General features: G+C 39.1%; 1 protein-coding gene across 1 annotated transcript in view; it reads left to right on the top strand.

Annotated features, from left to right (window-relative positions):
* Positions 1-24,513, top strand: part of NME7 (NME/NM23 family member 7) — a 297,332-nt gene that overhangs the window by 74,780 nt on the left and 198,039 nt on the right. The window contains exon 7 of the mRNA XM_075564565.1: positions 8,515-8,620. Coding sequence (XP_075420680.1) covers positions 8,515-8,620 — 106 coding nt within the window. The remainder of the gene's footprint in view (positions 1-8,514; positions 8,621-24,513) is intronic.

The raw sequence follows: 24,513 nt of genomic DNA, 5'->3' as shown, positions 1-24,513 counted from the left end.
TTCATTCTGTGCATCATGTCGATAGCGGTTGGAACCAACTTGATGGCACCTAACAACAAAAGCGGCTTTGGGTGAACAGAACCTTTTTTGGTGACCAATTTATTAATTTGTTCTTTCATGGATAGTATCTTTGGTGTTAAATCTAAGAAATTGAACCTAGTTTTCTTATTGTGTTTTCGTCTAGCATTATTAGGCTTTACAGTTAGGTCTGGTGTTATTTGGGGCTAGCTTTTGTAGATAGTACACATTTTTATTATAGTACATTGGCATATCTGTACATTATCCATTACGTTGTACTTTTGTAAACATTTATTGACTATCTCTGTGGGGCTATTTCTAGACTCTGTTCTATTCCATTAATGCATTTATCCCAATTCTAAATAAACAGGTCAACAAATTGTTGGCAAAAGACTGGAGCAGACATTTCGTCATAAGTGTCTAGATATTAAAGAAGCACATTTAACAGTACCCAGCAGCATTGTTGTTAGTAGGTCCCATCAAGTCAATATGAGTCACCTTCATTCAAATGCATCAAGGCCTCTCCGTCTTCCTGATCCAGCGTTTAGCATTATTACACACTGCGAATTATAACCAGTCTCATAATGGTTATGTTTGAGCTTCTTGTTACAATTATTGTGTCAGTCCATCTTTTCATGAATCTTCCTCTTTTTTGCTGCCCCTCTACTTTACCAAACATGATGCCTCTTTCTAGGGCCTGGTCTCTCCTAATAACACGTGCAAAGTACTTGAGACCAAGTATTGCCATCCTGCCTTCTAAGGAACATTCTGGCAGTAGTTTGAAACTACTAGCTGCCCATCAGGAGAAGGACAAGTCTTCTTCTCCGGTAAAGATGTACAGTCTCAGAAACCCACAGAGGCAGTTCTACTCGGTGCTTAAAAAGGTTGGCATAAGTCAGAATTGACTCAGTGGTGAATTTGGTTGGTTTTTCTTTGGTCACTAGCACCACAATTCAAATGCATCCATGCCTTTCAGTCTTCCTGATCCAGTGTCCAGCATTATTACACATTGCTTAAGCTTACTGTGAGAAAAGACATTTTGATGTTTCAAAACTGTTAGCACGTCTCTAATGTTATATTAGTTTCTTCTGACTATAAATACATTCCCCTGAAACTTAACCACAATTTGTTCCTGGTCACACATATGGGCAAGAGAAGCAAAGCGACATTAAAAAAAAATACTGCTTTATTGTAGGTCAAAGATGCAACAGGAAGTTTTACAGAGATGCAAGGCTGTACTGTGTGACAGAGACTGTCTTTTAACTGACAGAATACCATTACTAAGGGTAAGGAAGGATTTTGCCTAGACCTGATCCAGAAGGTTTAGTCATATCAAAAGCCTTAGTTTCAAAATGTTCTTCCTCAATACTTACTAGAGTGACTAAAATGAAAAGGACTAGCCATTCAAACTACTGTAAGATGAATGTTTGCTAGTGGGAATGAAAAATGATACAGTTACTTTGATCAACAGTTGTGCAGTTTCCTGAAAAATTAAACAAACACTTATTGTAGATTCCAGCAATCTCACCCTGTAATATTTACCCAGGAGAAGTAAGAGCAGATGTCAATACAAAGACTTGAACATGAATGTTTTTAATTTATAATAACCCCATACTAGGAGTATCGAAGTATAAACAGTACATGTGACTGGATAGTCTGGATTATGTCCATAGATGGAATACTTTTCAGCAATAAAAATACAGTAATGATATACACTATACAACTCATTGCCATTGAATTGATCCCAGCTCTTAGTGACCCTAGGGGACAGAGTAGACTTACCCCTGCAGGCTTTAGAGACTGTAACTCTCTACAGGAGTAGATAGCCTCTTCTTTCTCTCTTGAAGCAGCTGGTGGTTTTGAAATCCTGACCTTTCTATTAGGAGTCCTTTGTGTAACCCACTGTGCTACCAGAGGTCTTGATATATACTATAGTGGGAATTAATACTATACTTTGTGTAACCCACTGTGCTACCAGAGGTCCTGATATATACTATAGTGGGAATTAATACTATACTTTGTGTAAACCACTGTGCTACCAGAGGTCCTGATATATACTATAGTGGGAATTAATCTATAAATAATTTTTCAAAGTGAGAGACGCTAAACAAAAGAGTATGTGATATGGGGTTCTACTTATTTAAAAGTGTAGAAAATGAAGTTAATGACAGAATTAATAAAGACAGAAGTTGATCAGTGGTTATGGGGGGGAAATGGGTCACAGGAAGAGGTTGGATGAAAATGATTACCAAAAGGGGAGAGGGGTGAAGGATGTGTTTATATTATTTTGATCATTAGGATAATTTCATGGGAGTATGTTAAAACCTAGCAAAGTCTATACCTTAAATATGTGCGGTTTAATATATGTCAGTTACGTCTCCTTGAAGTGCTTTTTTTAAGCTCCTCGACGATTTCCGTAAGTGCTGCCCCACAGCCGCTCCTTTGCTAAGCTTAAGCAGTGCTTGCGGTTATGCTTTTCTTCCCAGCCGACACTCCATTTTTGGAGGGTGTCTAATTCATTTCTGTATCTGTAGGATCTGGGTCATAGATATCCCTAATACTTTCAGAATTCAAACCAACAACTGAAAGCTTACTCTCTGGTAAACACAGTTTACAATGCTTTAGTAAGTGCTTGTAGCTCTGTCTGGTTCTCTGGCTCCAGAACCTGTGTGCATAACCACCACTCTCCATTGTGTATGCAGGAAGTCACAGTCTCCCTGGGCTTATCAATTACAGATTGTATTGGATATCAAAGTAATGAAACCATCTTCAGAGAATTTGGAAAGTAAAGTACAAGTAGCATTTGTGATCCTGTGAGCAGTGTTTGAAATTTATGTCAAAGCCCTGGTGGTGCTGTGGGATGTGTTGGGTTACTAACCTCAAGGTCAGAGGTTCAAGCTCGCCAGTTGCCTTGAGAACGAAAGCTGACACACTGTCAGAGCTGTTGGGCAACAGAATCCACTTGATGGCAGTTGGTTGTAGCTCATTCCTCAGATCATTTATGTAGCTTGCACGGTAAATGTCAAGAACATTGCCTTTATGTAATTTGATTCTTTCTATTTAATATTATAGCACATTTTACATTTTATTAGCTTACCATCATAACCGTATGTTCAATGGCTGAAGAATATTCTTTTGCATGGATATATTATGATTTATTTAATCCCCTGATTTTGGACGTTAGGCTAAAGTTCTCCTACTATTGGTGCTTTGAGTAAGTAAATTTATATTTCATTTTTTAATTATTTGGATTATTTGCTTAGAGAAAAAAATTTATTTAAGGTTAAGAGAGTTTGTAGTGGAAAAAGGTTAGGTATCAATGATCAAAATCAAGATTAAAATCAATGTTTTGATCTGAGACATTTGCAAAAATGCTGCTATTTAAACTTTACTATATACAAGTCTTTGAGGAGCCTTGGTGGCAAAGAGGTTACACTTTGGGCTGCTAACCACAAGGCGAGCAGTTTGAAACTACCAGCTGCTCTGAAGAAAGAAGAGGCTTTTTATTCCTCTACTGTCTTTTAACAGTTTCAGGAACCCACAGGGGCAAATCTGCTGTGTCCTACAGGGTTGTTAGGAGTTGGAATCGACTCATTGGCAGTGAGATATATACTAATCTTAGAAGAACTTTTAGCTAGCAAGCATTTAGTAATACTCTTTATATGATAATTAAAGATATGAGGATCTGTGAGTCGATTAGTCCAGATATTTTAGTGAGATGACCATGGATATAATGGTGAAAAAGCTATGAAGCAGTGCATCTATATCTTTTACAACTTGTATAAAGTCTTTGTTTATCAAATGAAATCTGATTTTTTTAGGAATGGGATTTTACAGATTTTGACCAATTTTTCACCATTAATCCTTGTGGCACAGTGGGTCAGCAAATGCCAAAGTCAGCAGGTCCCTCTAGCCGCTCCCTGCTTGGGGGAAAGAGAGGGCTATTGGGCTCACTATTGAGTCCAGGCAGTGGGTGTGTTTGTTTTGGTTTAGTACCCAATTTAGGAGAATATAAAAGACCAGTCGTCATAACATAGTCATGGAAGGAGATAAACTTTATGCAAATGTTTTCACAAAGCAGTATGGAAATTTTTGTGTGTAACTCTATTTGTTGTGTGAAGCCTTTGAATTAGTTGCCATAACAATGACCCAGTAAAAGTATCCTTGCAAATGCTTGGTTGGATTAGTGGGTGGGACAGATATGAAAATATACTTAGGGAGGAAGAAAAATCCTTTGCCTTAAGAATATATATTTCAACAAAAACTTTTATATCCTTGGTATTAGATAAATATTGTATCAGTATATGTGGACTGGTATATGGGCGCTCGGAAAACAGTTATTTTCATTTTTTAAAACTAAACAAGAAAAGAAATTAGGGGAAAGTTGAGACAATTATAATTAGCCAAATAATTGCTTCAATAGGCTGTGCTCGAGATAGGGACGTTCAGCCTTGCTTTTCCCTTGGGAAGACATGATAGAAGAGGGTCAGGGTGCAGGAACCAGAATGACTCAGATGTAAGTGCTGACTTACATCTGAGTTACTAAACCTTTCTGAGTCTCATTTTTCTCATTTGTCCAATGTGAATAGATAATTTTATTTAGTGTATGTAGAGTTTATGCATTTCTGAACTTGATACATTCCAAAATAGCTACTGTGCAGCTGCAATAAGCTAGAAGCTTGTTGTCCATGCAGTAGTGAAGTTCACATGGGGCTTACGTTTCTTCTGTCGGGGTGGGGTCAGATAATGAACAGCCCTGTAACATACTGGGTGGTAAGTGCTCTGGAGAAAGTAACTCAGAGAAAAGGATAAAATTCCATTGGGGCGCAGAAAGGCATGTGTGTTGTGGTTTGTATGGTGGTGGTGGTGAATGCTGTTTACGTTCGGACTCTGGGAAGTCCTCACAATGTCTAATTTGAACAGAGACCTGACGGGGAATCTGTGCACATGTGGGGCATGAGGGTTCCTGGCCGAGTGAGAACAATACTTGCAAACGTTCTGAGATGGGAGCGTATTTGCTGTGTTTGGGGAGCAGTGGGGAGATCAGCGATGCCAGGGCAGAGATAAATGGCTGGAGATTAGGTATTCGGGGCCTTCCAGATAAGGCCTTCCTTGTGGGGCATCTAGGGCATCGAAATTCATTTTGAATGAGATGGGAGGGCCGTAAAGAAGAATGACATGTCTAAAGTTTCTTTACAAGTTTCACTCTGACTGCTTTGTTAAGAAGAGACCAGGCAGGGGGAACAGAAGGGGAGATTAGAGAAAGGGGGCGTCAACACCAATGAGTACAAGAAAGTACAAGAGGTTCCAAAGTGGATTGTGGCAACTTACACAACCCTTCTGGATATGATTGAACTGCAGCATTGTATGATATATTAATTATGGCTCAATTAAAACAACAACAAAAAGAACAGACCAGGCAGGTTGAGGGCCGTTATAGTGTGAGACTAGCATAAAAATCAGGGGGTTGGTGGCCTGGATTAGGGTGATAGATGTGCGGTGGTAAGATTCTGTGTGTATTTCCAAGGATTTCCTGTTAGAATCTATGGCGGGGTTGGGGAAGAGGTGAGGAGGACCACTCCTAAATCAAGAGGAACTTTTGGGTCAGTCTGAAGGATGGGAACATCAAGTGTGAGTGAAGAGAGCAGATTTATGGGAGGCAGAGTGGGAATCAAACTTTAATAAAAAATAATAATAGAATTTATCAATAAAAATTGAATCAGTATTTGGAAAGTTTTGATATTTAGTGATTATTATGTTGACATAGCTGTTATCAGTAATTATATTTTTTAATAATAGATTTGAAGAAGTGTATTTCAAAACCCTAACAATAATAATAATTATAAGGCTTAAACGTTATGTATTTTTAATGAAACTTGCACATAATTATGTTGTTTTAGGTGTTCAAATGAAGCTTTGTTTTGGATATGATGAATTTGAAATAGCTAACTGATGAAATCAAAGAGTAATTTGCCTATGTGAAGGTGTGGTCTTTGGGGAGGAGTTTGGTGCTGGAGGTACAAATGTGGGCAGAATTTCAGGTGTTTAAATGTGTGTGCCTACACATCATCAAGCAAGTGGCCAAAGACAGAGGAGAATAGAAGCCCAACACTTAAAGATCCCCTAGATTGGAGTGCATGGGACAGGCAGGGTGGTGGTAGGAAGAAAGCCTGAAGGTTTCCACGGCAGCTTTGGTGGAATGAAAGGAGCCCGGTGGCACTGTGGACTGCCAACACAAAGTCAGCAGTTCAAACCCACCAGCCGTGCCTTGGAAAGATGCTCTCACAGTCTCAAAAACCCTAAGGGGGCAACTCTACTTTGTCCTACCTACGCTCATTATGAGTTGAACTCAATGATAGTGGGTTTGGCATTGTTGAAATGAGAGACTGACTCTTTGTGGGGTTCAGGAGAGAATGGAGGAAAAAATGTGGAGACAGAATGAGAACACCCCTTGAAAGGCTGTGTCCTTTCAGGCTTGCAACACTCTACCTACCACTCACTCCTTCTTGTCACTCTAGGTTTGCTTCATTCCTTGATCACCTGGCAGGCAGGCCCCGTGAGTGTTGTGAGATCTCACTCGTTCTGCACAGGTTTTCCAAGACCGTATAATGAAAGCAACTGGTAAAGGACTCTACATGCAGTTGTCATTACTGAAGAGAAATAAAATGAAGGCATCGATATGTTGCACAGGCAGTTGATGTCTGGGGATATCCTTTTTATTTTATTTTTAAATGGACTCTTTCAGTATGTAGTGTTTGAGCAATTTCTCATTCTCCTCTGTGGGTACAGGAGATTTATATTTTTGATGTACATCAGTATGACATAATAACATATGATCTTCCAAGTTTTAAATTCAGTGAAAAAATAAGTGTTTAAGCTAAGCATTTTGTAAAAGTCACAATGGGACCTACAAAGATACTCAGGTTAGTTCCTCTTTTCAAATGTATACTTTAGTAGAGAGTATGTAGGGAGCCTGGTGGTGTAATGGTTAAGAGACTCGGTTGCTAACCCAAAGATTGGTTTCATTCAAACCCAGCTGCTGCCCCATGGGGGATGGGGTCGGCTATGTCTGAAAAGATTTACAACCTTGGAAACTATAGAACCATTTGACTCTTTCTGTTGTGTTGCTATGAGTCAATTTGCTTGATGGCAGTTGTTTATTTTTTTGCTTTCTGGAGGTCAGCTCACTACCATGGAGACATTCCCAAGCCATACTGCCCCTATAGGACAAGGCGGGACCGTCCCTATGGGTTCCTGAGACTGTAACTCTTTACGGTAATAGAAAGCCTGGTCTTTGTCCTGAGGAGGGGCTGGTGATTGTTACCTGCTGACCTTGGGGTTAGCAGCCGCTACCTCACAAGGGCTCCTCTTTACCCTCCTTAAGGTGTAAGTATCCAAACAACCACCACCTTGGGGCGTGAGGAATCAGGAAAATCCTCCCAGAGAAGGGGGTATTTAAAGTGGGCCTCTGTGTATTGCTAGGGTTCTTTGGTGTTTGGGGCAGAGGGCTTTACAGAAAATAGTAGAATTGATGATGCCAAAAAACTCAGTGGCACGCAGGACAACTATCTGTCAAGTAATGAAGCGCGCTGATTAATGCAGCCTTCTCTGTGGCGAGTACACAGTGCTGGGTTATCACTTTAATGAACCACGTGCAAAGCATAGACGACAGGCCACGCCTGAATGTGCCTCTAACTACAGTTCCTTTAGTTTTTTATTGAGTGTTCCTGGGCCACCTAAATGGTTAACTCTTGGCTGTTAGCCAAGGCACCTTGGGAATAAAACTTACTGATCTACTGCTCAAAGCGCAGCCATTGAACGCTTTGTGGAGCACAGTTCTACGGTGATCCCCACGGGGTCCCCATGGGTTAGAGTCCACTTAACAACTGATACAGTAAATCAGTTCACCATCACTAACTGTAGCTCTCGGATTTCTGAGTGCTACTATACTTGTGGCTGCAAAGATGTTCTCGTTTTTAATTTTATTTTACAGGAATTTAATAAGCGAGTTCGTATCTTTACGAACTAATACTTTGGGGAGTTTAGCAACTTTATTGGCTATTCCTAACATTCAGAATGTCTTACGACGTCATCACTTTTAATCCTGAGACACGATAGTCCATATTTTCCCTGTTCTAGTTACCGTAGAACCTGAGAGAGCCAGAACCTGTGTAACAGGGAAACTTGGGGGAGAAGGACAACTCTAATTTATTTTCCACTAATAGAAAGTAATGGGACAACGGTAAGCCTACATCCTGTCGGAGGTGCCAACGTTGCGGCTCAGAAAAAGCAGGTAGTCTCGTCAAGTTCTGGCTGTCCTTTGTATGTCTTGAATATCTGCCTTCAGTTTAGTTTTAAAAATAAGTTTTAACAAATTCAAAGGAAAGACTGTATATTATAAAATGTTAAGTCGCATAGTTCTTCCTTCCTAAGTAAAATATTCTGGGATTTTTAGATAAGTGATCAAATATGCCAAAGTCATCTCTCTGTTTTTAGGAGATGGAGTTGTTCTTCCCCTCAAGTGGAGGTTGTGGGCCGCCAAACACAGCCAGGTTTACAGATTGCACCTGTTGCGTTATTAAGCCCCACGCTATCAGTGAAGGTAAGAACACTGATGAATACTATTATGTCAATAGTTTATCTAACAGCTTGTTTTGTTACCGTTTATTGTTTTGATATATTGTACCTGTGGAAATTAAAGTGTTCTTTTGATATTTCCAGGTACAACAAATTATGTGGAGAAATCTAATTTTTTAAAGGTATTGCCTGTTTTAAATGGTTGATTCCTTCTAATCAGATAACTGTGATTATCTAATCCATTTAAATAGCATGCCTGATACATAATTCAAAACATCATCTACCACGTCTTCCTGAGAAAGTGTGAAACATTATTTTCAGTTCCTGGTCAAGTGTTCCTTTGATTTACGATGGTAAGTCAAAAGGTATTGGTCCCAGGGTCCAAGTTCATGCATTTAGGTCTCTGTGATCATTAGTAGGTGGCTCCCAACAAGCTCTCTTGGTAATACACATGGCTAAGTTTCACCAAAGTACTTAAAAAAAATGTCCAGAACTATTGAATTGTGCGATATGCAAGTTAAATGTCAATGAAAGTGTTAGGAGGTGGGATAAGGAAGGAGTCAAGCAAAACAAGGCCTTCTCAAGGGGTCTCTCGGCAGAGAGGTCAGCTCAGAAAGTTTTGGCAACAGAAATAAACAAAGAAGCGTGTCAGCAGTAATGGGAGATAGGCTGAGAAACACTAGCTTCCTGGGTTTTGGTGTTTTTGTTCAACGAAGGTTTCTACGATTCTGTGGCAATACTTTGTGACTTACATTTGTACATTTTACATATATGTAGGAATGTTCACAAATACGAATGATGCTGCTCACTGTTGTCGATTCCGTTTGTCGCGTGGTGCCCTTATGTGTGCAGAATGGAGCTGCTTCGGTAGGTTTCCAAGGCTGTCACCTTCCAGAAGTTAATTTCCAGGCCTTTCTTCTAGGGGCCTCTAACTGAGTTTCAACTGCCAACCTTTTACTCTCCACCTAAGATGTATGATGTATTTATGCATTATCTTTTAATTCAATTTTTCCATGGACTTTTTAAACCCCTCTTGTATTTATAGATACACATGTATTTACTTACACAGATGAGGGGGTACCCCCCAAAAAACAAAACAATAACGGAAAAAATCTCCACTAGGTGGAATTTTTGCAGTAGTACTTTTTCCTGCTAGATGAGCATCAGCAACTCGCTCTGAGTTAGTGCACCCAGTGGAGTCGCCTGGAAAGGTTCTTTCTGGTCATAGTGAAGTTTTTTGTAAAAGCAGTTTCACTCGAACCTTGTTTTTTGGGGATGGCCAATTTAAGAGAACAGTGTGCAGCTGTGAAATTTTATTTCCTGATCAGGAAAAATACAAAAGAAACTGTTGTGATGTTGAACACACCTTACAAAGTCAGCGCTATGGGAAAAACTCAAGCATGTGAGTGGTTATCTTGTTCTCAAAAAAGGGAAATGGCAATTGGTGACAAACCTCATCTGGACTGTCAACTTCCTGAACGGATGAAAATGTCGTCAAAAGTCATGCACTTGTGCTGGAGGACCAACTACGGGCCGATGAAAAGATAAGATGGGGGAGTGATCTGGACTACCTTGGAGCTTGGTTCAGCACGTTTTAATGAAAGACTTGCGAATGAGAAGGGTGGCTGCAAAATTTGTGCCTTGGGTTCTGACTGTCCAGGAAAGAAGCGTCCAGTGGAGACATACTGTGCTTGGAAAGAACAGCTCTGAAGTGACGCAGCCTTTTCCCCCAAGCTCATTAATGATGATGAATGCATTTGGAGTTCGTTCCACCAGGTCAGACTGTTAATCAAGCGTTCTATTACAGGTTATGAAAAGATTGCGTAACAGTGTGTGACTAAAAAGGCCTGATTTGTGGCTGACGGGGAACTGGTTTTGCCCCCACAACAATGCACCTGCTCACGCAGCCATGTCGGTGTGCCAGTTTTTGGCAAAAAGGCAGCATGCCTCTCTTGCCCCATGGACTTACCTACCCTTGCTCCGTGGGGCTTCTTTTGTTACTGTGGATGAAGAGGGACATGAAAGGACAGTGATTTGACAACATAGAAGAGGTGAAGAAAAAAAATGAGGAAAGTGCTGTCAGCCATCCAAGCAGATGAGTTTGAAAAACGTTTCTAAGCATGGAATCACAGATTTGACAGATGTAGTAAGTGTAATGGAGAGTACTTTGAAGGTGATAGGTTGTTTTGTAAAAAAATTTAAATACATAGCTTTGAAAAAAAACTTAGATTTGGGGGCGTACCCCTTGTATAGTCTGACTTTATGTTCCTTCATCTAAATCTCTTCATTTGTTGATTTTAGTCTGCAGTACATCGATATTTTTCAGGTATCTCACATCCTTGGGAAATGAAGGAGATATAATTGAAAATACAACCCTTAAAGCACTGGGACTTGATCAGATTCCTTTTTAATTTTGTGATTTCTAAATTTAAAAGTACTTTTAGTATTCAGTAGCAAATATGGAAAACGTTAACATTGTTAAATTTTTCACCTGCATCTGTATCCATGTGTGTGCACAGACACACATGTATGTAATTATGTGCATGGCGGGGACACAAGTACATCAGTGGCTTTTCTCATTCAGTTTTTGTGGGTATTTTTGGATAGCTTTAAGTCTTCATAAATATTTTATTAGCTATGTAATATGCAATCCTATATATGCACTAGCCTATTTGGATATTTAGCTTTTTTCACAATTCTTTTGATATTAAGATAAAGTTTTCAAGAATAACTGTACATAAACAGTTGACAATATTCCTAACGGTTTTCTCTGGCTCATTACTGATAAGTAGACTTATTAGCTGAGAGGATATGAAACTTTTGTTGTAACAAACAAAGCTCTTATTGCATAATTAATGTTTCTTTTTTTTTTCTTAATGAGATTATCATTTTTATTTTTTTAAATTTTTTTTAACAATTTATTGGGGCTGATACAATTCTTTTCACAGTTCATACATATACATACATCAACTGTATAAAGCACATCTGTACAGTCTTTGCCCTAATCATTTTTTTCTCTTTTCTTCTTTTACATTTTATTAGGGACTCCAACAACTCTTACCACAATCCATACATATACATACATCAATTGTATAAAGCACATCCATACATTCCCTGCCCCAATCATTCTCAAGGCATTTGCTCTCCACTTAAGCCCCTTGCATCAGGTCCTCTTTTTTTTCCCCGCCTCCCTCCCCTTTCCCCCCTCCCTCATATGCCCTTGGTAATTTATACCTCGTTATTTTGTCATATCTTGCCCTATTCGGGGTCTCCCTTCCCCCCTTCTCTGCTGTCCCTCTCCCAGGGAAGAGGTCACATGTGGCTCCTTGTAATCAGTTCCCCCTTTCCAACCCACTCGCCCTCCACTCTCCCAGCATCGTCCCTCACGCCCTTGGTCCTGAAGGTATCATCCACCCTGGATTCCCTGTACCTCCAACCCTCATATGTACCAGTGTACAGCCTCTGTCCTATCCAGCCCTGCAAGGTAGAATTCGGATCATGGTAGTTGGGGGGAGGAAGCATCCAGGATCTGGGGGAAAGCTGTGTTCTTCATCGATACTACCTCACACCCTAATTAACCCATCTCCTCTCCTAGGCCCCTCTATGAGGGGATCTCCATTGGCCGACACTTGGGCCTTGGGTCTCCACTCTGCACTTCCCCCTTCATTATTCAGGAAGTACTTCACTATGTTATGGACCCTTATGGAATTAACATATCTGTTAAGTAACGCGTTTGGGGGAACATTCCACTATGTGCCAGGTAGAAGGACAGGTAACTTACACATTAGTTCTCCTTTTTTCCTCACCACGGTCCTCTCAAGTAGATCGATGTATCACTCTGTTTTTTAATTGTTTTACTGGGGGCTCTTACAGCTCTTTATCACAATCCATCCATGGTGGCAAGCACATTTGTACATATTTGCCATCATCATTTTCAAAACATTTTCTTCCTACTTGAGCCCTTGTTATCAGCTCCTCATTTTCCCCTCCCTCCCTCCCTCTCTCCCTCCCTCCCGAACCCTTGATAATTTACATATATATATTTGTATCACTCTTTTTCAGATAAGCAAGCTAAGGCTTTATGAGATAAAGGTATATCCCTAATTTTGAATAAGAAATCGTGTATGAGCCCCTGGTCTCTCTTAATCCATTTTCTTTCTTCTACACTGTAGTCAGCCTGGAATGAGGCATCCAGAAGGGCAAAATAATGGCAAGTCGTTCTGTGGTAATATTTCAAGTGGCTGTTCTAGATTGTCTTTGGAAACAATGACAATGCTGTACTAATTTTTTTTTGCCTGAGAAGGAAAGGATGTATAAGATACAAACCCCAAACAATTCAAATGCACACTCACTGCCACGCAGTCCCTTCCAACTCCTCGTGACTCAATACACACACACATGTTAGATTCCTCCCCTGGGAAATGCCTGGGTCCTTGGCCTCACACAAGAAAGAATTCACCCCAAAGCCTGGTTTGTGATCCAAGTGGGTTGTTCTAAAGGACAGAAGCAGTTTCAGGGGTGACAGTAACTGAACCCAGGCACTCTCATGGCACTGCATACCCATGTTGTGGCTGAGGCAAGAGAGAGAGCTCGTGGCCCAGCCAGGCAGAACCAGAGAAGCAGCTGGAAAAGAGAGGGTGGTCTGGTTCTGACCTCTTTAGGGCCTTCAGTTGGGAGGTGTGGTCGATGGTGCTGGTTGACCCCATTGGCTGAATTAAGCCCACCTGACCTCGTTGGGGGCCACCCAGGTATACTGCCTTCCTGGGTACAGGGCCTGAATTTGTGCATGCCCTTTAGCCTTTATTGGCTTCCAACTTCCTATAGGGAACCCCTAGGCATGGAGAACATCCCCCTATCTTGCTACCTAACATATATACACATATACATATATATGCACATATATGCATATATATAATGTGATAAGAGACACATTTTGCTTTAAAAGTTCTTATTAGAAGATCCCAACTTTTGAAAAAGCTTATCTTTGGATTAACTCGGGTACTTTATTCTATTCAACTTGATTTTTATTTAATCTTTTCAAAGGAAAAATGAGATCCATGGAAATAAAATGAATATGGTAAAGTCAGAATATATGTTAGATATCCCTTAGTTATGCAGATAAATATCCTTGGAATATAATAAAAATGATCATGTGTATAAATTAAAGGTAATATCAAAGTGGCTTTATTTTATTGTATGTAACACATTTGTAAGTTTATATCAGTATTCGTCATCTGTTATTCAAAGACTATGAGAGTAGAAAATCGTATCTTTCTCCTTCAGGGAAGGACTGTGGACTTGTGGTTAGCAGCCCAATATGTAAGACACTGCCACCAGCGCTCCTCAAGACTCTCCCAAAGAGAGCCAGGACAGCTGTTGACCATGCAAAGCCAAGTTTGTTGCTTATTACAGTAAAGGAGAGCATTGCCCTATCAGCATCTTATTTCATAAGGGAGAGCCATCGACTGATGCTGTAGAGTTTGAGATCTGCCCTTTAGCAATTTAAGGCGACTCTTTCAATGCAGTAGTCTGAATAAGACTGGGCTAAGTTCCTGATAACGGTAGCTCAGGGTCTTTGAGGAAACAGTGAGCCAAGGATCTTAGCTGAGATTGTAAGTATGCAGTTGTTTGATAAGTGAGCAGTTTACTCAGTTTGAAGAACCTTCTTAGAAGGGAACTGTTTGAGTAGACTATTGTTGGACTTAGTGTATTTTGGGGGAAATCCTGAAGCAAACAATGAAGATATTTAGTGTTTCACAGCCTTATCTTTCCGGGCAAGAATTTCTTGGCACAAATCATAAAGCCATGTAGATGTAGGCTATCTTAATCGTTACTCCTATAGTTAACCTATGTAGAATCGGTTGGTCTCACTTCTCAGAAGTGAGGTCGAGATAAAGAAAGGTTAATTTGGGGCATAGGTGGTGGAGAAACAATAAGGTGTATTTGAAGTTTTGTGGCTCTTTTTATAGATGCAATTTTAAATAGGTTTTGTCGTTTGGGGCTTGATGCTTTTAAGGCTTGATTAAAAAAGGTGAATGTTCCTGTTTCCTGTATTTCTTTATTATATTATTGTACACGATGTATATTTTGATGCGATCAGTGTTATTTATATGCACTTAGTGGGATTTCACTGAGAAACTTTTTACCGTGAAACCATTCTCTAAGTTTGAATTCTGGCTCTGGGGTATTAGGTAAATTGCTTAACCTTTTGTCAGACATTTTTACTATTTGGATTAATTGTTATCTATTACTGCTACTAGTACTTTTGTTGTTTTTGAATACACAAGTATAATGGAAGATTCCATAGCAACAAAGCAGTAGGCTAAAATGCTAAGTAAAATCTGTATCTTCTATAGAAAAAAGTAAAAATTAAAGTTTCTGTCATTATTTATAAAAACAAAGTACTTTCATGGTTTTCCCCAGCTAGAGTCAGGATGTAGGTGAAGCTTATGAGAAAGGCTTGCCCTGCGTTCAGTTAATTCAGCAGCCCTAGTTTGATTGCTCTCATGGTTTCCAAGGAGCCCAGATTGCACAGTGGAGTATGTTTGAGGCTGCGAACCAGAGGTTGGTGGTTCAAATCCATCTCCTCTGCATGGCAGAGGAGAAAGATGATATTGTCTGCTTCCTTAAAGGTTTAAAGACTCAGAATCCTGGAGGAGAAGCAATCTTCTCTCCTATAACTTTGCTCGGAGTCAGAATTGATTCAATGTCATGAGTTTGCTTTATCTAGTGTTTTTGTATTATGACTGCCACTGGGTGGCAGGTAGGAGTCAAATCTGAGAGCGCTGCTTTTGCATTTGTAATAGTCCAATGAGTCAGCCTTTTTCAGTATAAGAACCTTGAAGTTTAGTTAGAATTTTGTCTTTCATAGAACAGATTTATGCAATAAACAATTTCAGTACATTTTTAATGATAGCATAGGACCCTTTGTAATTTAGGTTCTTTATCAGCAAAATGACAAGACCGCTTAGAAGCTCTCTCTCAGCCTATAAACTCAGATATGTTATTCTGTGGCACTGTACAGAAAATGCTTATAAAGGGAAATTGTATTCTCTAGCTTGTACCTGAAGGTTATATTTGGCTGTATGAATGATATTTTTTTTGGAGAATGTTTTATTTCAAAGCAATTTTAGATTTTATTTCTAAAAGACAGTTTTGCTATGATGTGCTTTCTTTTAATTAACGAGGAAGCAAATTGTTAATTCGAATACTAACAGGTTTATAAATTTAGCATCAGAATTGTCTCTGATAAGCTAATTGAAACAAGACAAATTGCAAAAAGATCATATCTATCACTTGATTAAAATTCACTCCTTAAAATAAATAAAATTTGAGATATTTTTACTTAGATTCTCTTTCAGAGTTTTAATTTACATCCAGCCTTAGTTATCTGGTGTAGTTAGAAACACCAAGTGAATGGCTCTAGCAAATAAAATTGTATTTTCTCACCGTTTGGGAAGCTAGAAGGCATCACCGCTAGGGCTCAGCATGAAGCCAGGGGGCGCTCTTCTCTCTGTCAAGATCTGTGGGTCCAGAGTTCCTGGGAGACCATTTCTGTTTCTTGTCCTTATGCCTCCCCTGGTCAAGGGAGTTCTTAGTAAACACTCGTGGGTCCAAAGGACACTCTTCCTACTGAGTTGTCTTCCTTGATGGTCTCTGCTCCCTTCTCTCTTCCATTATTTCTAGGAAGATAAATAGTGATACAGCCCACACATCAGGGCAACTCTTTTTACATCAGGCCAGGGCTGTGGCCTGAGTAAGGGGATTGCATCCCACCCAAATCCCCTTACCGCTGATTGGATCATATCAGATTACATCAAGAGTGTGAGTCCATCATTATATAGCTGCCAAATTGCATCATTGCATAACTGCCAAGCCATTGCGAAAGCCATCCATCATGGCTTGTAAAGGAAGCACATATTTTGGAGAGATATTTTTTACTGTATGACACCCCTTTAATGTTTGTTTTCATAGTAAATAGACCCTGAGTCAGCAGAAGAGTCAGTGCATTTGAATGATGGTGTTGGTGAAGACTGGTGAAAGTATTGTGGACTGCCCAAAGAACCAATCTGTCCCTGATAAAGTACAGCAGGATGCTCCTGAGAAGCAAGGATGGCACAACTTGAGCTCATGTACTTTGCACGTGTTATTATGAGAGGGAAGTCCTGGGAGAGGGGACATCGTGCTTGGTAAAGTAGTAGGGCAGTGAAAAGAGGAAGACCCTCGACCAGCTGGATTGACACAGGGGCTGCAACAGTGGGCTCAGATGGAATAATTATGAGGATGGCGCAGTACTGGCAGTGTTTCGTTGTGTTGAACATTGACTAGTGCATTGTGGGAATGCACTCAATGGCACCTGACAACAATAGCAAACCTAGAGTCTTGGAAAACATATTCCAATCTATGGAACCCTTCTGGTTTGGGTAGATTGAATTGGTTTTGCTTCCAACTTTTTTCTTGTATTAGATTTCCTGGAAGTAATTAAACATCTGGGGTGTTGTGGAAAAGGTGTGGACTTTTGTGTGTGTAAAGATATTGGATTTAAACATGAATTCAGTTTTGCTTACATGGTGATCATTTTGGAGTTTTGCAATTCTCTATATTCTATCTGAAAGAATTGATTGGAATGTATAGTAGATGTATCAAGTGTACTTAATTCAATGTTAATATGCAAAGAGTTCATTACAGAAGTATAACATATTGCCCCAAATGCTATGAATTTGTAAACACGGAACTTTAAATGGACTTAGTGATTTGTTGATTTGGAAAAAATCTGGGTGCTTTCTACTTGTCCCTGTAAAAGAATCCCAGTATTCAAGTGAAAGGCAAAATCCTGAACAAACCAAACCAAACCAAACTCACTGTCATCAGCTCCATTCTGACTCATGGCCACCGTGTAGGGCAGGGTAGAACTGTCACAGTGGGTTTCTGAGACTGTAACTCTTAACAGGAGTAGAAAGCCTCATCTTTCTCCCAAGGAGAGGCGGATGGTTTTGAACCACTAACCTGTGGTTAGTAGCCCAACACATAACTACTATGCTACCAAACCCTGAAGAGGTAGGTGTGTATTAGGCTTTAAATTTTTTCCCATTAAAATTTTGTTTATAATATGTTCCAACATCCAATCGTCTGCTCAGAAAAGTGAGACTCCTCAGAATTGGCAGTGGTAATGACTTACATGGGACAGAGACTTCCTTACATTTTGTTCATGAGGCTGCTAGAAAGGGTTTTGCAAAACTAGATGTAGAAAAACAACAATACAACAATGTATCTTATTACTAGTTGCAGTTTTTGTGGCATGGTAAGTACTTTACAGGAGTTATTCTCAAAACGGAGAGAAGGCATATACTATTGACAGTTGTCCCAGAAGAGGAAACTGAGCAGCCAAATGTTAAGGAACTTGCCCAAAGTCACACATGCTCTTGTGTGGTGGGCTTGGGATTTGCACCAAAGCTGTCTTCGTTCTATTGCATTATACCATGTTGCTTCTACCTGGATTTTCATTAAAACCCTGCAAAAACCCTGTTACTCAGGTATGTTGGTTAACCCCATTTTGCAGGTGTGGATCTAAGAATTAGAAGGAGCAGAAAGCGTCCTGAAATCCAGAGCTATTTGATTCCAAGGCTGGATTGTTTCCACTATTCTATGAATATTGCAGTCAGTTGATAGCTGTTGAAAGACATTCCTGGTAGAAGGAGTTATAATAATGAGTCCAAAGCAGTGGTGCTCAACCTTCCTAATGCCATGACCCTTTCAGATTGTTCATCATGTTGTGATGACTCCCCCAACTACAAAATTATTTTCATCGCTACTTCATAACTGTAATTTTGCTACTGTTATGAATTGGGTAACCTCTGTGAAAGACTCGTTCAAGCCCCAAAGGGGTCGTGACCCACGGGTTGAGAACCGGTGATCTAAAGGGTGATCTTAATACTTACTATTTTAACAGAAGGTGCCCTGGTGGTGTCTCAGGGTAAGCGGTGGCCTGCTGACCAGCACTGTGGTGGTGCAGAAAGATGAGGCCGTCTACACCATCAACATTTACAGTCTCAGAGACCCAGTGGTCCTACCCTGGCTGGTCGCTCAGAATGAGTCACAATTGGCTCAGTGACAGTGGGTTTTTTAGTGGGGAATATTTTAATTGAGGGGAAAATATTTACCATTTAGATAAGAATTAGAAAAATTACTCCTGTCCTGCTCCAGATAGAGTTGACAGTTTTTGCTGCCCAGGGACTCCCTTTGTATGTAGTACATAGTTAATTAAAAATAGTTCTCATGCATTCTTGAAAAAGAGATTTGTTTGTGGTAGCATTCTCTCTAGATAAACAGTAAATTAAAAACAAAAAAACCCCAAGCATCCATAGAGCTGATTCTGTGGCAGTATAGCTGCTCCTTTAGTCTCTCAAAGTGTAAGTGCGTACGGGAGCAGACCGCCTTACTTTCCCATATGGAGCACTAGTGGCTTTCAATCACTGCCCTTGTGTTTACCAGTCCAATATTTAATCCATTTAGCTACCATAACTCTTTCTTTATCTAGTAACTATTAATTCAAACCTGTTATTCAAATCTGTAGCCTAATTATTATTAGTGTTTTAGCTGGTGTATCAGCTTCTGAAAAAAGCTTTGTTACATCATTTCACATTAAAATTACTTATTATTTTTTAAGAATCATTTTATTGGGAGCTCTTACAAAATTACTTATCAGTATGTTAACAGTTTCTTTTACATTTGACTGCTTTTGCTTTGTAAATCTCGATGCTTCATCTTTATGTATATAAAGTCTGTTTATCACATGGAATCCAGGGCAGATAAACCCCTTAGGACCAATAATGAGATTAGCAATATCAGGAGGGTAAGGGAAAGGTGTGGGGAGAAAGGGGGAACCGATCACAATGATCTACATATAACCCCCTCCCAGACAGACAACAGAAAAGTGGGTGAAGGGAGACATTGGTCAGTGTAAGAGATGAAAAAATAAAAATAATTTATAAATTATCATGGGCTCTTGTGGAAGGGAGGGTAGGGGAGAAAGGGTAAAAATGAGCTGATACCAATGGCTCAAGTAGAAATAAAATGTTTTGTAAATGATGGCAACAAATGTACAAATGTGCTGTACACAATGGCTGTATATATGGATTGTTATAAGAGCTGTACAAGTCCCCAATAAAATAATCATTAAAAATTTAAATTAAATAAAAATAATTAGAGAATAAAAATAAAGCTGGTTTATATCATTTTGTTCGTTATGTAGTGTCTCACTTTATTTCTTACTTTTAAAATTTAACCTTTCATTTTTGAAACTCATCTTTACTCAGGTGTAACTTACATAAAATAAAACCCGTACATTCTAAGTATCGAGTTCTGGCAATGTGCCTCAAATTCTCAGTCAAGAAGCCCCTCTTGAGATATGATCTTGGTCCTGTCTGATGTCTCCTTTTTGGTGATATTTCAAACATGAGTGATAGTTTTAATTGTTTAAATATGGTATTATGAGAAAGCAGGGGGACTGACTAGATGTTTTCAGGCTTAATTGTGTGATTATAGTTCTTGATCAATGACAAAGCAATGGAAAGTCACTGTGTCTTTTATCTCTTGAAGTCAGGGCTTGCTCAGCACACCTGACTGGAATAAGGAAGCATCTGTTGCTAGGCAGCCAGTGCATCAGTACCTAGCAACTGTGATGCCTGAATTGGGAACCTTAGGCTCAGCTCTCTTTAGAGCCTAATGCTCTGTAGTATAATCAAAAGGTCTATCTGCATCACTCTGAATTAGAAGAAACAATAATCTAGACAAAGGCATGACAGAGGAGCTCAATCCTACTCTGCCTAGCAAGGACTATTTCAGTGTATACTGAAGAGAGCCAAGAGTTTAGAAGGACTGTTACTCTATGGCTTATATACTTTCTAATTGTGTAACCTAGAAATATTTCTTGACTGCCCTCTAGCCACTATGAGTCAGAATGGACTCAATGGCTGTGAGATCAGTGCTTCCATATAGTATGTGCTGCCAACAAGGAACAGGATTTGTGTAATTTGTATTCCATGTTGTGGCTTGTCAATTTTTAAGCCTGTCTGTGCTTGGTAAGGTTGGTAGTTCAAACCCACCAGCTTCTCAGTGGGAGAAAGATGAGGCTGTCTATCTCTGTAAAAAATGTATAAAACCCTGGAAATCCAATGTAGGTTCACTATGCATAATAATTGACTTGATGGCAGTGGATTTTTTGGTTTATCCATGCAAACATAGGCTTCACCATAGTTAGGGAAATCAGAGCCATTTAAAACCAAATGAAGAAACAATACTCTTTTAAAACGTGAACAACAAAAACAAGTCACCACTATCACTGCCATCAAGTCGATTCTGACTCACAGCTACAGAGACAGAGAACTGGCCCTGTATCACAGGCTGTTCATCTTTTCAGGAGCAGACAGCTAGCTCACTAGTTATTTTCTGCCTGCTGAATGTGTGGTTAGAAGCCCAACTGGTTACCCAGTATGCTTAGTTTTAGAACTTCTTCACTCTGACTTTAGCTAGCTGGAATAAGCAAAAAGTGCTCATTAAAAAATTCTGCTGAAGACTAGCTTTGAGGGCCCTTTTCCTTACAGTTACTTTAAGGAGACAAACAAGAGAGCTAGCTTTAGGTACGGAAAAGCTTTATTTATGTTGTTCATCTTGTAGTTGTCATGGTGAAAAACTAGCCGTAGCTCTTTAAAATGAAAACGTGATGAGTATGGGGAAAGGACATTTTGCAAGATGAGGAAAAACAGGGTCAAGCAGCCCTTGAGGTCTGCTGAAACACAAAAGCCAAGCGTGTGGTGCTGCAATAGCTTGGTTACAATAGCAAGTGCTAAGCATTCACGGAGAGAAAAGGGTTTCCACGCAGAAAAGTTTCACTGTTGTCTCTTTATCACCATCTTATTCTAAGCCTGAGTTGAATCAGATAGAAGAAAGGTTTGCAAAATTCAAGTACAATTGAGAGGGTTTTAAGGAGAGCACTTCTTAGAAACTGGCTTAGCTGGTAGTCACATGCTAAAACAATGTTTTTTAACCTGTTCAAGTTGAGTATCTTTTAACATCTGCTATTTCTAACCACAGGTTATCGATAAGTAGAGTAGGATGGGCAGGGGCAGAACCGCATTTTCTATACAAATGACTTGTATGTAGGTTAAAGGTACAATGGGAAACATTCACAGAAGTGGCAGTCCTGTACAGTATTGTATGGCAGAAGGGCACAAAGCGGAGGCACTTAGGACAAGGAGGGGTTTGACGGAGATTTTAGTCAGACATTTCAATCATAGCGAGAGCCTTACCATCGGAATACTCTTTCTCACAATTAATGGATTTTGGTTTTGAATTGCCTTACCAATCCCCTTTGAGTCATCTTTCATTGTGTTTACTACCAATAAAACTTGTGTTTTTATGGTTTTGCTATCAGTGCTGGTATCTCATAATTGTTATAGTTTGCATTTCTCTTATAACTAATGATCTTGAACAAGTCTTCATATGGCTGCCTCAATGTCATCTTTGCTGAATTGGCTATTCATGTAATCTAGCTGTTAAATTGGATTATTAGTGTTTTTCTTTTTTAGACATTGCAGTGTTCAATAGATTTGAGAGCTTAGACCGTTTTCCAATATACCATTTCCAAAAAATTTACCCAATCTGTGGGTCCTTATTTTACTGTTTTGATGAACTCTTTTGATGTGCATCAATGTAGTAATTTTAGGAGGTCCCACTCCTATATTTTGTCTCCTGTAGGTGTTTTTCATTATGTTTGATAGTGTATTGATGCCTTGTTACTAGGGCCCTTAAGTTTGTCCCTATTTTTTCTTTGATGATCTATAGTTCTAGGCTTTATATATAAGTCTTTGATCCATCTTGAGTTCATTTTTGCATATAGTGTGATCAATGGTAAGGTCTTGTTTTGAACTGATACTGTTTCAACCAAGCTCGTATCCCTGTCTTATTTTGTTATATTGTCTACTTTTTTTTTCTTCTGAGTAAACAGAAGTCCTTGGCTGCCTTTTCTTAGAAATCTTAGTTCTGTAGGTTTTTCTATTTTGGTGTGGATTTTTCCCTTACCTTTATTATTTTCTACTCAATTACATTATGATTAATTTCAATATTGTAAGTCATTATGTTCTGGGATGCAGCTTTGAAGATGTTATCTTAGTTACTCTTTACTACCTTGTAAACACTCTAAATGTTCTTATTAGGAAATTGGCCAAGAAAAATGTGTATTTTAGATCTCTATGAATGCTCACTCCAAAAACCAAATTAACTAGACAGTCCCAAAGCTGTGTTTCTACACCATAGGGCATGGTTCCCTTCAGAGTAGGAGGATATCGTTCCCAGTCTTAAAGCGGGAGCATCAAAATGTCATTGGGTATGCTAGGTCAACCTTTTGCAGGCTGGCTCACTACTAGAATGGATTTCACTATCACCTATGGATTGACTTGCGATCCTTTAAGTCTTAAGTACCCTCACGTAGTTCTTGGTTGTAACAAATCTGCCGATTCTTAACTGTTGTCTACAATTGCTTTAATGTTGTTCACGACATGTTTTCTCGCTGTAAGATAGGGAAGTACAAAAGATAATTGCAGCCCAAACCCTGGCAGTTTGCCTTTTCATATGATTAAAAAATTACTGGAAGATCATCAGTGAATTAGAATTACCTACTAATATATTGCTGTCTAGGAGACAGAAAGTTTTTCCACTTGGTTTTTAATGCCTAAGGTTAGTTGTTGTTCACGCTTGCTAGGATTAGTTTTCAATTCCTTATTTGAATTTATTAATGCTTATTTCTTTTTTAGTTTGGCATTGAAACATAAACTCTCATAATATCTAGTTTTGATTTGGCCTTACATTTATAACAATTTAAAGATACATTAGCTCTATTTTTAAAGTAAGGTACCTTTTAATTTTATTTCTCTAGATTTAATATTGAAAAGAAATCAAATTTCTCCAATATGATTTAATTTGACTATTAATGTTAGGCATATAATTTAATTGTCTTTTTTTTTAGTTCATGAAATTTTACATGTATTGGCATTAAAACTCTTCCTGCCTAGATTGAACTTAATAAAATGCAAGACTTTGTTGACGTCTTCTGATCCCCGAGTTTCATCTCAGACAGTCCAGATTTACTACTTGGATTGTGGACTGTAGCATGATGTATGGTGAATTATCTTGTGCAACAGCTTTGCTGCTTCTTAACAGTTCAGTTTTGCTAACTAAGGTTCCATTTTATGGACACTGATTCTCATATACATGGTTTTAAAAAATGTGTTTTTATTCTCTCCTTATACCTTGCCAATTGCAAGAAGTAGGCTTAGCAATCATGGTAAAGGTATTTTAAGTTTGTGGAAGCAGCATTGCAGTAATGGTGATCTAGGAGTAGATGCTTGGATAGACATTCAGGCTCAACCAAAGGGGGAGGGTTGGAGTGTACGCATTATATATATTTCTACAGAGGATATTTGTATATGCATATTTACCTTTGCTACAGTATATCCACAAATGTGATGGTGCATACAGGAAGGAAAATTGTGAAAACCTCTTAGACACCTCAATGGAATGTCACTAGACCTGTGAGATCGGGACTGTAATGTTTTAGGGACACCAAGGCCAACTGGTCTAATATATTTCACAAAGACTGTGCTTCACATGCTAATTTGATAAGTAGCATTGGAATCTTAAATGCTAGGGAGTGGTCATCTAAGGTACAAAGATTGGTTTCTTCCTGTTAAGAAGAAAGAAGAATGGTGACGATTGAGAGATACATGGAAATAATTCATCCAGTACACTAATGGACCATGCAAACATCAGTCTCCACAACCCTGAGACCAGAAGAACTATATGGTGCCTGGATGTCATTACCAACGTCTCTGAAAAGGAGCACATTAGAAGTGGAAGGAAAAT

This window comes from Tenrec ecaudatus, chromosome 1 (genome assembly GCF_050624435.1).
Source record: "Tenrec ecaudatus isolate mTenEca1 chromosome 1, mTenEca1.hap1, whole genome shotgun sequence".
Classification (NCBI taxonomy): domain Eukaryota; kingdom Metazoa; phylum Chordata; class Mammalia; order Afrosoricida; family Tenrecidae; genus Tenrec; species Tenrec ecaudatus.
The sequence above is the reverse complement of the archived record's forward strand: the minus strand, read 5'-3'. Positions and strand labels throughout refer to the sequence as shown.